The sequence below is a fragment of the Anomaloglossus baeobatrachus genome, chromosome 5 (assembly GCF_048569485.1).
Source record: "Anomaloglossus baeobatrachus isolate aAnoBae1 chromosome 5, aAnoBae1.hap1, whole genome shotgun sequence".
Taxonomy (NCBI): Eukaryota; Metazoa; Chordata; class Amphibia; order Anura; family Aromobatidae; genus Anomaloglossus; species Anomaloglossus baeobatrachus.
The window spans coordinates 384,150,257-384,165,032 of NC_134357.1; the positions used below are offsets into that span (position 1 = coordinate 384,150,257).

The 14,776-nt window shown below is 43.9% G+C and overlaps 1 protein-coding gene across 1 annotated transcript in view; it reads left to right on the forward strand.

Moving 5' to 3' along the window:
• The window catches only part of COPZ2 (coat protein complex I subunit zeta 2), a 53,548-nt gene extending 43,231 nt beyond the window's left edge, over positions 1 to 10,317 (forward strand). The window contains exons 7-8 of the mRNA XM_075347647.1: positions 4,357 to 4,408; positions 9,563 to 10,317. Coding sequence (XP_075203762.1) covers positions 4,357 to 4,408; positions 9,563 to 9,658 — 148 coding nt within the window. The 3' untranslated portion in view covers positions 9,659 to 10,317. The remainder of the gene's footprint in view (positions 1 to 4,356; positions 4,409 to 9,562) is intronic.
• Positions 10,318 to 14,776: the final 4,459 nt, after the last annotated feature.

A 14,776-nucleotide genomic window follows, 5' to 3' on the forward strand; every position in this document is an offset into this window, starting at 1 on the left:
CAATGTCACTCTTGGTGGGGATTGCTTGTAACAGGGACCGTAGGTCTGCCAGAGATGCCGGGCGCTCGTCGCCCATTGAGGCGGCCGCGTGAAACATATTTGGGTATGCGTAAAAAGAGTCCTGAAGGGCCGGTCCATATGTCAGCGTCTGCGTGTTCTGGGGATTTTTGATGCCGTCCCATACTTGTGGTGCAGATGTGAGAAGTATTGGGGGTGCCCCCAGTATTCTGGGTCCCCCATTCACAGGGATTAATGGGCCCCTATCTAGGTCCCTGACGGTGGCTGTCGGACTCTCAGCCCAGGAGGACCCAGTGGACCAGGTATCTGGTGAATGCGCCTCTCTCTGAGGTGTCCCCCAGGGCTCATTGGTAGCCATCTGAGATGTAGGTGGCCCTCCTCCATTGCCTGCTCCCCCTGAGGATTGTGTAGCTCTTGGTGAGTGACTGGGGGTGTTGTTCCCCCCACTAGAGTGCACTCCGCTCCCCAGGTCTAACTGTGGGCCCTGTACCTGATTCCTGTAGTACAGCCGGCCCGCAGGGTTTACTGCTGCTCCCTCCTCACCTCTGGTCCCTGCGCTTGCTTGTGTGGACACGAGCGGTGGTGTCAGAGCTGCAGCTTCTCCCTGTGTCGTCTGCTTCTTCAGTGCTCGGGCTCGCAGCGGTGAGTCATCTCCTGGGCCCGAGCACCCATGCGTCCCGCTCCCGCACTCCCAGCTTCACGATGTACGGCTGCAGGCATGTCGCCGGAGCCGCCCGGACGCAGCGGAGGCACCACGGAGGGTGATGCAGGTAGGGTCGCTGTCGCGGGAAACCTGTCCTCCAGCCCTAGGCTGCCTGCTAGCGTCCCAGGATCGCGGCCGCCATCTTGGAATGGCGCCGCTGGAGGTAATGCCGTCCCAGTTGCGGGGGGTACATCAGCTCCTGCCGCTGCCGTTGGACTATCGGAGGGCCCTCCCGGGCCACGGGGGATCTCCATCTCCTCACCCCTTCTCTGGGTCCCCCGGATTGCTGCCCTCATTGGCGCTGTGGCAGGGCTTCTTTCAGGCCCTGTAGGCCGCAGCTCTTTCTGTGGCAGTGAGCCGGTCTCAGGCTCCCGGGAGCGTGTTAAATAAGCCCCGATGGTGCCCTGGGGTGCAGGAGGCTTCCCCGAGGTGCTGGGCTTACCGGGCTTGTTCTTTTTTACTGCAGATTTGCCCATTGTGGCTAATAAACCGGTTCTATGGAGGATTATTTAGAGGAGCTCTAGCAAGTAGCGTCCTCACTCAGCCATGTCCGGCTCCGCCCCCCGCAATGTTCTATTTTATTCATAGTCTGCTTGGTGGGGATGTTAAAACCATAAATTGCTCTGTGCATTAATCTAAACTGTGTGTCCCTCCAGCCCTCATTAATCACCTCCTTCCTCATCCTCATCCATCCCTGCTGTATCTTTTCCCCTGCCTCTGTATCTTTTAGTTGTCGTGCCCATGCTCCCCAGACCTGGTCCGAGTGCAGTGGTACCAGTGCTGTTCTCAGATCTTTGTACAGGGAGGAGATAGTAATCTCCTGTTTATCCTTCATTATAAATTGGTCCATTTCATTCATTACCTGTTCTTTTCTAACATCCTTCAATAGTCCCATTATTCCCTTTTCCACCTGTTTGTATTGTATGATTTGGAATGGGGAAAGCCTGTACCTGTTCACCATCTCCTCAAGGGTCAACCACCTATGTTCCGTTTCATGGAGCAGATCCTTCACCCCACTGATCCCCTTATTTCTCCATTCTAGAAATAGTTTGTTTTCCCTCCCTGCTGGGAATTCCGGAAAATTCCAGATATTTAGGTATTTGGAGATTCGCCAGGACAGGTTAAACTTTTTCCTCACTGCTTTCCACGCCATTATCGTATCCCTACATACCAGGGAGTGCTTAATTTTCCTCGGAATATTGGCCAATGACGTGTGTAATATTGCCCCCAAGTCCCATGGTCTACAGTACTCACTTTCCAATTTTATGTTAGAATAGCTATTTGTCTTCCTCAGCCAGTCTTATTACGTGCCTCATCAAGCATGCAAGGTTGTAGCCTCTCACATTTGGCATCTTGATTCCTCCCTTTTCCAGTGGTAGCATTAGTTTTTCCGCCCTAATTCTTGGTCTTTTTCTCTTCCATAGGAAGCTTGTAAATGCTTTATTCAGTCTATTTACATCCGCATGCTTTAATAATATAGGGATAGTCTGCATTGGGTATAGCAGCTTCGAGAAACTCATCATTTTTAAGAGGTGGTTTCTACCTAGCAGGGATAGCGGCAGCCCCTCCCACATCTTTAGCTCTCGTTCTATTTTCTGTATCACCGGTTTGAAGTTTAATTCATAAATGGAGGCCGGCTGGCGTCCCATCTGGATCCCCAGGTATTTAAGGTGGGTTTTTGCTATCGGTATCCCACATATGTTATCCCCTATTCCATAGGTTTTCAGGGATGACATGGTTCGCTCATTCAGAAACAGTATTTCACATTTTGTCTTGTTCAATTTAAAACCTGCCATAGACCCAAATCTCTCTATCTGTTGTATTGTTTTTAAAAGGTCATTCTGTGGTCTATTCATGAATAATATGATATCGTCCGCGAATAGAGCTGAATGTACCTTTTCCATTCCAATGTTAATGCCCTCAAAGCAGTCTCCTCCATTGATCAGTTTTGATAATGGCTCAATGGCTAGATTGAACAAGAGAGGAGACAGCGGGCACCCCTGTCTCGTCCCTTTGGTCAAAGAGAAGGGTCGTGACAAAAATCCGGGTGTCGCCACTCTTGCCTGAGGGTTTGCATATAGTATACCTATAAATGTTCTGAATGCTCCCCTGAAGCCCATATTATCTAGGACTGTTTCCAGCCATGGCCACTGCACATTATCAAACGCTTTTTCAGCATCCAACGTGATCATGGCTGGAAATTCCCCTCCTTGTAGATCCCTGTGTCTGATGGCGTCCATTACTATCATGGCCTTTCTTACGTTTGTCACGGCTGCTCTCCCCTTTACAAACCCCGATTGGGCGGGAGAAATTAGCCTTGGTAATACCTCTGCTAATCGATTGGCCATCAATTTGGCCACTAGTTTAAGGTCTTGGTTGATTAGTGAGATTAGTCTATAATTGGTTGGATTGTCCAAATTTTTGTCTCCTTTGGGTAAAAGTTTTATATATGCAGTGTTAAGGTGGCTAGACATTCCCGTACCCCCTAACATTTTATTAAACATACGTGTCAGCGTTGGTGATATTTCCTCCTTTAATACTTTATAGAATTCCCCATTGAACCCGTCAGGCCCCGGTGCTTTATGTATACTCAGTTCTCCTATTGTTGTTTGCACTTCCTCTATTGTGATGTCCGCGTTCAGTCTAGTCAGTTCGTCCTCGGTTATTTGTGTAAGTCCTAATGTCTTTAGCCACTCCCTCCCTCCTTCTCTATTTTCATCCCCTTTACTATATAGTTTGGCATAGTATTCCCCCAAGATCTGGTTGATCTCCTGCGGATTCGTCGATTTGGTAGCTTTGGTTTTATAGTGGTCACCATGCGGCATGAAGTATTAAAGAGGTTGTCCATTACTAAAATATTTATATTGATTGCGCAGGCTATCGTTATCAGATGGGTGGAGAGGCAGACAACCAGCAACACTGTTCAAAACATTATTAGCTTCCTCAAAGTACTACAACTTATCACTACACTATAAGGAGGTGGGCGGGATGTTTACGTCCCGCTCATCTCCACCCCTTCACTTCTATTGGCCGGCTGCCGCGTGACGTCGATGTAACGCCGAACGTCCCTCCCACTCCAGGAAGTGGACGTTCGCCGCCCACATCAAGGTCATATGGACGGGTAAGTGCATGTGACGGGGGTTAATCGTATGTGCGGCACGTTCAACAAATTGACCGTGCCGCACATACGATGAATGCGTTGCAAATCGCATACGATATCGTATGCGAAATTGCAAAGTGTAAAGCAGGCTTAAGAGATACATTGTTGGATTTATGGTGTCTTTGGAAATACATCATGCTGCTGTCAGATGAGGTAGAAAAAACCTGCTGACAGATTCCCTTTAACGCAATGCTCTGGTCATTTCTGTAATACATTTCAATACTTCTGTATTGCAGTATATTATGATTATTGATGTTACACCTTTAAGTGGTAGCGCAAGGTCAGCTCCTGTGACTACTTGATTTTACTGTAATAGTACAGTAGGCTCATGGGAACAAACCACTGACCGCGACATACAGAGAAATGCAGGGACAGTTAAGCGATGCCCTTATTTCTAAAGGTAGAGTCCACAGCAGTGTCATTTTGTAAGTTTTTTCTGCCCTTTGATTAATCCATGCTAAATCTTGTTTTATAGTGTCATTTTGGAGTGTGAATCCCAGCAAGTCATTCAAAGGCTCAACTTCAAGGTGATAATCTGTGAATTGCCAATTTTATTCTAGAGAGTGTATGTTGTGTCTTGTTTTTTTTTAGGTTTTCTGTCCAAAAAGGGCATTTATTCTATGTATAAAACAGGTTAATCCTTAGAGGACAACCCTTCAGGATTAGTTCATTAGGTCTTATTTATTGCATTTGGCTCATAATATGGGGGATGCAAAGGATTTGTATTGCATTTCATACTGTGGCCATTTTTTCATGTTCAGGTTCCATGTTTTCCTCTAAAGGTTTGAATTCAGTAATTCTAGGAAATAACTCAGCCGCTTAGAAGTCATCCAATGGAAAAAGCTGCATTTTGAGTTTCAGCATGTAAAGAATATGTGCCTAGCCCTATTTACTAACATTACCCATATATTTCAGAGAAACAATTGAACACAATCTCTAATACATTTTTGTACAGTAGACCAGTCAGATGGATATAATACTAATCACCGAGCTGTAATGTGGCAATGTCATCCATATTACATATCTGTGTTAAGCACAAATACAAATACAGTCAATGAGCTGCAGACACAGCCCAAGAGACAGACACAATGAGCTGCATACACAGCCCAAGACACAGACACAATGAGCTGCAGACATAGACACAATGAGCTGCAGACACAGCCCAAGACACAGACACAATGAGCTGCAGACACAGATACAATGAGCTGCAGACACAGCCCAAATGAGCTGCAGACACAGCCCAAGACACAGACACAATGAGCTGCAGACACAGCCCAAGACACAGACACAATGAGCTGTAGACACAGCCCAAGACACAGACACAATGAGCTGCAGACACAGATGCAATGAGCTGCAGACACAGCTCAAGACACAGACACAATAAGCTGCAGACATAGCCCAAGACACAGACACAATGAGCTGCAGACACAGCCCAAGACACAGACACAATAAGCTGCAGACACAGCCCAAGACACAGACACAATAAACTGCAGACACAGCCAAAGACACAGACACAATGGGCTGCAGACACAGCCCAAGACACAGACACAATGAGCTGCAGACACAGCCCAAGACACAGAAACAATGAGCTGCAGACACAGCCCAAGACACAGACACAATGAGCTGCAGACACAGCCCAAGACACAGACACAATGAGCTGCAGACACAGCCCAAGACACAGACACAATGGGCTGCAGACACAGCCAAAGACACAGACACAATGAGCTGCAGACACAGCCCAAGACACAAACACAATGAGCTGCAGACACAGACACAATGAGCTGCAGACACAGCCCAAGACACAGAAACAATGAGCTGCAGACACAATGAGGTGCAGACACAGCCCAAGACACAGACACAATGAGCTGCAGACACAGCCAAAGACACAGACACAATGAGCTGCAGACACAGCCCAAGACACAGACACAATGAGCTGCAGACACAGACACAATGAGCTGCAGACAGCCCAAGACACAGAAACAATGAGCTGCTGACACAGCCCAAAAAGAAGATAATGTTTTTTCCTTATCTGAGCTATGATTGGCAGTACCTAATAAAGAGGGGTGAAATTGTCCCAGAGAAGATATTAATAAATGTCCACTTGAACTGAAAGCAGAGATTTCACATACTGTTCTCCAAAACCAACAAATGTGTATATTATTGCAATGAGTACAGAATTATTTTTTTTTAATCAAGTGAATGGTGCTCTTTAAAAATCGCAAAACTAACACTGCTGATAATCACTGAAAACAAGCAGAAATAAAATCTCATCATGATAATTGTAAGGCCTCATTTAGACTTCTGTTTTTTCACATGTGAGAAAAACGGACAACTTTTTTTGGTTGGAGGTTTATCCGAGTGTCAACAGTTTTTCTTGCACGTGAAAAAAAAAATCTTTGCTCTGTTCCTAGCTAGCAGTCTGTAAAAATTGGACCGCACCTGAGTGCTGTTTGATTTCGTCACAGATCCATAGACCTGCATTGCCAATTTTGATCCGATACTCAATATTGGACATGTCTCTCTGAATTACCCCATTCACTATTGTATACTGTGTGCAGAATTATTAGGCAAATGAGTATTTTGATCACATGATACTTTTTATACATGTTGTCCTACTCCAAGCTGTATAGGCTTGAGAGCCGACTACCAATTAAGTAAATCAGGTGATGTGCATCTCTGTAATGAGGAGGGGTGTGGTGTATTGACATCAACACCCTATATAAGGTGTGCTTAATTATTAGGCAACTTCCTTTCCTTTGGTATAATGGGTCAGAAGAGAGGTTTGACGGGCTCTGAAAAGTCCAAAAATTGTGAGATGTCTCGCGGAGGGATGCAGCAGTCTTGAAATTGCCAAACTATTAAAGCGTGATCACCGAACAATCAAGCGCTTCATGGCAAATAGCCAACAGGGTCGCAAGAAGCATGTTGGGCAAAAAAAGCGCAAAATAACTGCCCATGAATTGAGGAAAATCAAGCGTGAAGCTGCCAAGATGCCATTTGCCACCAATTTGGCCATATTTCAGAGCTGCAACGTTACTGGAGTATCAAAAAGCACAAAGTGTGCCATACTCAGGGACATGGCCAAGGTAAAGAAGGCTGAAAAACGACCACCTTTGAACAAGAAACATAAGATAAAACATCAAGACTGGGCCAAGAAATATCTTAAGACTGATTTTTCAAAGGTTTTATGGACTGATGAAATGAGAGTGACTCTTGATGGGCCAGATGGATGGGCCAGAGGCTGGATCAGTAAAGGGCAGAGAGCTCCACTCCGACTCAGACGCCAGCAAGGTGGAGATGGGGTACTGGTATGGGCTGGTATCATCAAAGATGAATTTGTGGGACCTATTCGGGTTGAGGATGGAGTGAAGCTCAACTCCCAGACCTACTGCCAATTTCTGGAAGACAACTTCTTCAAGCAGTGATAGGCTATGTGCGCACGTTGCGTATTTGCATGCAGTTACGCTGCGATCTGCACCGCAGCGTAACTGCATGCGTCCTGCGTCCCCAGCATAATCTATGAAGATTATGCAGGAGACATGCGCACGTGGCGTATTAGAGCGCAGCGCTTCGGCTGCTGCCCGAAGCGCGTGTTCTAAGAAGTGACATGTCACTTATCCCGTGCGCTCTGCATGCATCCCCCGATCTGTCTATGGGAGGAGCTGCAGTCAGAGCGCATGAAATCGGCTTTTTTTTTTTCATTACGGACTCTTTCTACAGCGATTTGAAGCGCACGTGTGCTGTTCAAATCGCTGCAGAAATTTCTGCAGGGACAGAACGCTACGTACGCACATAGCCATACAGGAAGAAGTCGGTATCGTTCAAGAAAAACATGATTTTCATGCAGGACAATGCTCCATCACTTGCATCCAACTACTCCACAGCGTGGCTGGCCAGTAAAGGTCTAAAAGATGAAAAAATAATGACATGGCCCCCTTGTTCACCTTATCTGAACCCCATAGAGAACCTGTGGTCCCTCAGAAAATGTGAGATCTACAGGGAGGGAAAACAGTACACTTCTTGGAACAGTGTCTGGGAGGCTGTGGTGGCTGCTGCACGCAATGTTGATCGTAAACAGATCAAGCAACTGACAGAATCTATGGATGGTAGGCTGTGGAGTGTCATCATAAAGAAAGGTGGCTATATTGGTCATTAATTTTTTGGGGTTTTGTTTTTGCATGTCAGAAATGTTTATTTCTAAATTTTGTGCAGTTATATTGGTTTACCTGGTGAAAATAAACAAGTGAGATGGGAATGTATTTGGTTTTTATAAAGTTGTCTAATAATTCTGCACAGTAATAGTTAAATGCACAGATATCCTCCTAAGATGGCCAAATCTAAAAAACCCCACTCCAACTTCCAAAAATATTAAAGGGAACCTGTCATCAGAAATTTTGCATTAAACCTAGAAGATTCCCCCTCTGCAGCTCCTGGGCTGCATTCTAGCAATGTTCCTGTTGTTTATGTGCCCCCTTTCTGACCAAAATAAAAACTTTATAAAGTGGTACCTTTTTGTATTCAGATCTTGATAATGGTACACGGGGGCGGGCTCTCTGGTGTCCGTTAGTCTGCCTCCTGTCGCTTTAGGCCATCCCCCATCGCACAATTTCAAAGAGGTGACGTGAGGTAAGCTGGCCTGCTTGCACAGAACGGTGGAGGTGGCGGTGAAAGTGCGAGAACGAGATTATGGGCGGGTACTTGCTGATGAAAATCACAGCGCCGTCCATAATATCGCACATGCGCCTTGCCACTCTCGCGGGACTGTGCAATGTGCACAGTGTGACCGCTGGTGACGTGTTGCGCAGGCGCGAGATTATGGGCGGTGCTGTGATTTTCATCAGCAAGCACCCGCCCATAATCTCGTGCTCGCGCTTTCACCGCCGCATCCACCATTCTGCGCAAGCGCTGGCCAGCTTACCTCACGTCACCTCTTTGAAATTGCGCAATGGGGTACGGCCTAAAGCGACAGGAGGCAGACTAACGGACACCAGAGAGCCCGCCCCCGTGTACCATTATCAAGATCTGAATACAAAAAGGTACCACTTTATAAAGTCTTTATTTTGGTCAGAAAGGGGGCACAAGAACAACAGGAACCTTGCTAGAATGCAGGCCAGGATCTGCAGAGGGGGAATCTTCTAGATTTAGTGCAAGATTTCTTATGACAGGTTCCCTTTAAGCTTTGACATTTATGAGTTTTTTGGGTTGATTGAGAAAATAGTTGTTGATCAATAATAAAAAAAAAATCCTCTATAATGCAACTTGCCTAATAATTATGCACACGGTGTAGTTACGAGAGCTATCCGCTAAAAACATGGACAGAACTCGTATTCAAAAAACAGTCGTGTGAATGAGGTTTTACTCTGGTCCATTTTTACTAACCGTCACACCTTTATTATAGATACCACATAAATCAGATCAAGTATCATTATAGATGAGGAAAAATATTTCCACCTGTCGCTTGTCTACATCATGGGGGTCTTGCAGTGCCTAGGATGGCGGCCCGAGGAAGAATTACATTAATCTGGTCTCGGTTCCATGGAGTACTAAAGTGGACTCCATCCAGAGTAATGAAAAGCTTTTTGTTCATCTCTTCTTGGCACCTATAAGATCCTGCATCCACCTTACAATAGTATAACACAACCGTCCCACTTGTTCCATTATTATTGATCGCTTTATTGCAGACGGTGTCAGAACAAGCGTTCGGCTTTGTGCTGTTTGATTACATCACTGGCAGCAATGAGCAGAGGGAATGCCAGAAGAGAGCGGCGCTGGAGTGATCGATGGACGTTCTAGACCCAAGAGTGATGGAAGCAAAATATAGACGTTTCACCTGAGATCTGACTGCTGTATGCAACGTCTACCGTCTTCAGTCTGGTATAAGCTATGGCTGCACAGTGTTAGGTTTGCAAATTTATGTGTGTATATGAATTATTATCAATTATTTGTATATTCATGACTTTTCTTGCATTATATTCACTTACAATGTGCAATTTTATCAATCTATATGTATCTTTGGTTTGTGCTAAAAAGTTTTTTGGTTTATTAATTACAGCACAATATATTTTACATATGGATATACTCCAAAAACTGAGCACTAACCTTAGATGATGAAAAAAAAGGATCTTAATGAACTCGTACAATCATTTATCTCAAAATATCCAAACATTTCGTTTCCACTTTGAGCCAATACATTGCATGGGCTGATTAAGATGTGAATTTTCATCAGCTAAGTTCGGAATGCAATGAATTTTCTGGAGTTACTATATAGAAGAGGCATTGGTGACAAGCTTGGGGGCCTTGGACCCATGTTTGCATGGAATGTGCAGCATATACAGTTAGGTCCGGAAATATTTGGACAGTGACACAATTTTCGCGAGTTGGGCTCTGCATGCCACCACATTGGATTTGAAATGAAACCTCTACAACAGAATTCAAGTGCAGATTGTAACGTTTAATTTGAAGGTTTGAACAAAAATATCTGATAGAAATTGTAGGAATTGTACACATTTCTTTACAAACACTCCACATTTTAGGAGGTCAAAAGTAATTGGACAAATAAACCAAACCCAAACAAAAGATTTTTATTTTCAATATTTTGTTGTGAATCCTTTGGAGGCAATCACTGCCTTAAGTCTGGAACCCATGGACATCACCAAACGCTGGGTTTCCTCCTTCTTAATGCTTTGCCAGGCCTTTACAGCCGCAGCCTTCAGGTCTTGCTTGTTTGTGGGTCTTTCCGTCTTAAGTCTGGATTTGAGCAAGGGAAATGCATGCTCAATTGGGTTAAGATCTGGTGATTGACTTGGCCATTGCAGAATGTTCCACTTTTTTGCACTCATGAACTCCTGGGTAGCTTTGGCTGTATGCTTGGGGTCATTGTCCATCTGTACTATGAAGCGCCGTCCGATCAACTTTGCGGCATTCGGCTGAATCTGGGCTGAAAGTATATCCCGGTACACTTCAGAATTCATCCGGCTACTCTTGTCTGCTGTTATGTCATCAATAAACACAAGTGACCCAGTGCCATTGAAAGCCATGCATGCCCATGCCATCACGTTGCCTCCACCATGTTTTACAGAGGATGTGGTGTGCCTTGGATCATGTGCCATTCCCTTTCTTCTCCAAACTTTTTTCTTCCCATTATTCTGGTACAGGTTGATCTTTGTCTCATCTGTCCATAGAATACTTTTCCAGAACTGAGCTGGCTTCATGAGGTGTTTTTCAGCAAATTTAACTCTGGCCTGTCTATTTTTGGAATTGATGAGTGGTTTGCATCTAGATGTGAACCCTTTGTATTTACTTTCATGGAGTATTCTCTTTACTGTTGACTTAGAGACAGATACACCTACTTCACTGAGTGTGTTCTGGACTTCAGTTGATGTTGTGAACGGGTTCTTCTTCACCAAAGAAAGTATGCGGCGATCATCCACCACTGTTGTCATCCGTGGACGCCCAGGCCTTTTTGAGTTCCCAAGCTCACCAGTCAATTCCTTTTTTCTCAGAATGTACCCGACTGTTGATTTTGCTACTCCAAGCATGTCTGCTATCTCTCTGATGGATTTTTTCTTTTTTTTCAGCCTCAGGATGTTCTGCTTCACCTCAATTGAGAGTTCCTTAGACCGCATGTTGTCTGGTCACAGCAACAGCTTCCAAATGCAAAACCACACACCTGTAATCAACCCCAGACCTTTTAACTACTTCATTGATTACAGGTTAACGAGAGAGACGCCTTCAGAGTTAATTGCAGCCCTTAGAGTCCCTTGTCCAATTACTTTTGGTCCCTTGAAAAAGAGGAGGCTATGCATTACAGAGCTATGATTCCTAAACCCTTTCTCCGATTTGGATGTGAAAACTCTCATATTGCAGCTGGGAGTGTACACTTTCAGCCCATATTATATATATATAATTGTATTTCTGAACATGTTTTTGTAAACAGCTAAAATAACAAAACTTGTGTCACTGTCCAAATATTTCTGGCCCTGACTGTATATATATATATATATATATATATATATATGTGTGTGTGTATATACAGTACAGACCAAAAGTTTGGACACACCTTCTCATTCAAAGAGTTTTCTTTCATTTCATGACTCTGAAAATTGTAGATTCACATTGAAGGCATCAAAACTATGAATTAACACATGTGGAATGAAATACTTAACAAAAAAGTGTGAAACAACTGAAAATATGTCTTATATTCTAGGTTCTTAAAAGTATCCATCTTTTGCTTTGATTACTACTTTGTACACTCTTGGCATTCTCTTGATGAGCTTCAAGAGTTAGTCACCGAAAATGGTTTTCACTTTACAGGTGTGCCCTTTCAGGCTTAATAAGTAGGATTTCTTGCCTTATAAATGGGGTTGGGACTATCAGTTGTGTTGTGCAGACGTCTGGTGGATACACAGCTGATAGTCCTACTGAATAGACTGTTAGAATTTGTATTATGGCAAGAAAAAAGCAGCTAAGTAAAGAAAAACGAGTGGCCATCATTACTTTAAGAAATGAAGGTCAGTCAGTCTGAAAAATTGGGAAAACTTTGAAACTGTCCCCAAGTGCAGTGGCAAAAACCATCAAACGCTACAAAGAAACTGGCTCACATGAGGACCGTCCCAGGAAAGGAAGACCAAAAGTCACCTCTGCTGCGGAGGATAAGTTTCTCCGAGTCACCAGACTCAGAAATCGCAGGTTAACAGCAGCTCAGATTAGAGACCAGGTCAATGCCACACAGAGTTCTAGCAGCAGACAGATCTCTAGAACAACTGTTAAGAGGAGACTTTGTGCAGCAGGCCTTCATGGTAAAATAGCTGCTAGGAAACCACTGCTAAGGACAGGCAACAAGCAGAAGAGACTTGTTTGGGCTAAAGAACACAAGGAATGGACATTAGACCAGTTGAAATCTGTGCTTTGGTCTGATGAGTCCAAATTTGAGATCTTTGGATCCAAACACCATGTTTTTGAGCGACGCAGAAAAGGTGAATGGATGGAGTCTACATGCCTGGTTCCCACCGTGAAGCATGTAGGAGGAGGTGTGATGGTGTGGGGGTGCTTTGCTGGTGACTTATTTAAAATTGAAGGCATACTGAACCAGCATGGTTACCACAGCATCTTGCAGCGGCATGCTATTCCATCCGGTTTGCGTTTAGTTGGACCATAATTTATTTTTCAACAGGACAATGAACCCAAACACACCTCCAGGCTGTGTAAGGGCTATTTTACTAAGAAGGAGAGTGATGGGGTGCTACGCCAGATGACCTGGCCTCCACAGTCACCAGACCTGAACGCAATCGAGATTGGGGTGAGCTGGACTGCAGAGTGAAGGCAAAAGGGGCCAACAAGTGCTAAGCATCTCGGGGAACTCCTTCAAGACTGTTGGAAGACCATTTCCGGTGACTACCTCTTGAAGCTCATCAAGAGAATGCCAAGAGTGTGCAAAGCAGTATTCAAAGCAAAAGGTAGCTACTTTGAAGAACCTAGAATATAAGACATATATACAGTCGTTTCACACTTTTTTGTTAAATATTTCATTCCACATGTGTTAATTCATAGTTTTGATGCCTTCAATGTAAATCTACACTTTTCAGAGTCATGAAAATAAAGAAAACTCTTTGAATGAGAAGGTGTGTCCAAACTTTTGGTCTGTACTGTATACATACAGTATATATATATATATATATATATATGCCTACATCTGCACCACAGGTTTATATTGTTTTTTTGCTTTATTTGCACATGTAAACTGTGTCGTATTTCATTATTGGAACACTTTGCACCTATTCATTAAATATGTTTTCCTGCATTAACTTGTATTGTACATTGCAGATCTGTTCTCATTAATACAGATACCATGTGATATACGAACACTTCCACCTAACTAAAGGATTTGTGACCTGCGGAGTGTCTACTCATTCATAGTCTTCTACTGCCATCTAGTGGTCGTCCCAGGAGTTATGTAAAATTAACCTTATAAAAGCCCTGAAAGCAAACGAACACTCCCTATTGGAACAAGTAAAAAAAAAAAACAAAACTGTTAACTCTATAAAGCAGATTATTGAAATAACAATTATACCACAGTTTGTAATGAACAGTAACTGACAGTCTGGACTTTAGGTCTTTAATGCATTATCCATCCATCAGGCTGGGTTTTTTTTCAGCCTACCGCAACTCAAAGGATCAGAAGTGATGGCAAAACTAATGCAAACATGCCTCAGTTGCTCTCAGCATTTTACCAATTAACCCAGACACTTTTTTGGGGCTGCACTTGTCCGGTGTAAAGCCTGATGAGGCGGTCAGGTAGAAATGATCCCATTGCAAACAATGAGCTCTGTTCCTTCATCAGTTTCCATCCGGCATTTTTAAGCCTGGATAGGAATGACAATACATATGTGGAGAGGGCCTAATGGAGCGTATCATGTAATGTAAGTATAGTCAAAAATCGATATATGTAATTCAGTAGCCGGACCCTCATTTTCACGTGATCCTCTGGTTTTCAATACACCATCGAAATAGAATCAAATCTTCTGTATCAGTATTATTATTAGTCTCTTAATCATTATGTGTAGTGTGAACCTAGGAATGAACTATAGACATTTGAAGCCCCCACTCTGATAAGGCTGGTTTCACACTACGTCTTTTTAACATCCGTTGAAAACGTTTTTTTAGCGGACAAGCGGATCCAGTGCAAATGCGTTTTCATTTCAATGCATTTGCAATGGACTCGCGTTAACATCCGTTCACCTGCGTTTGCCTGCGTTATAGTGAGGATCCAGTGACTTGCAGTTTTTTAACATGTTTCAAAAACGCTACTTGTAGCGTTTTTGAGCTCCGTCCAAATACTGCAAATTGCTGGATCCTGACTATAACGCACGCAAACGCAGGTGAACGCTGGCGTGCTG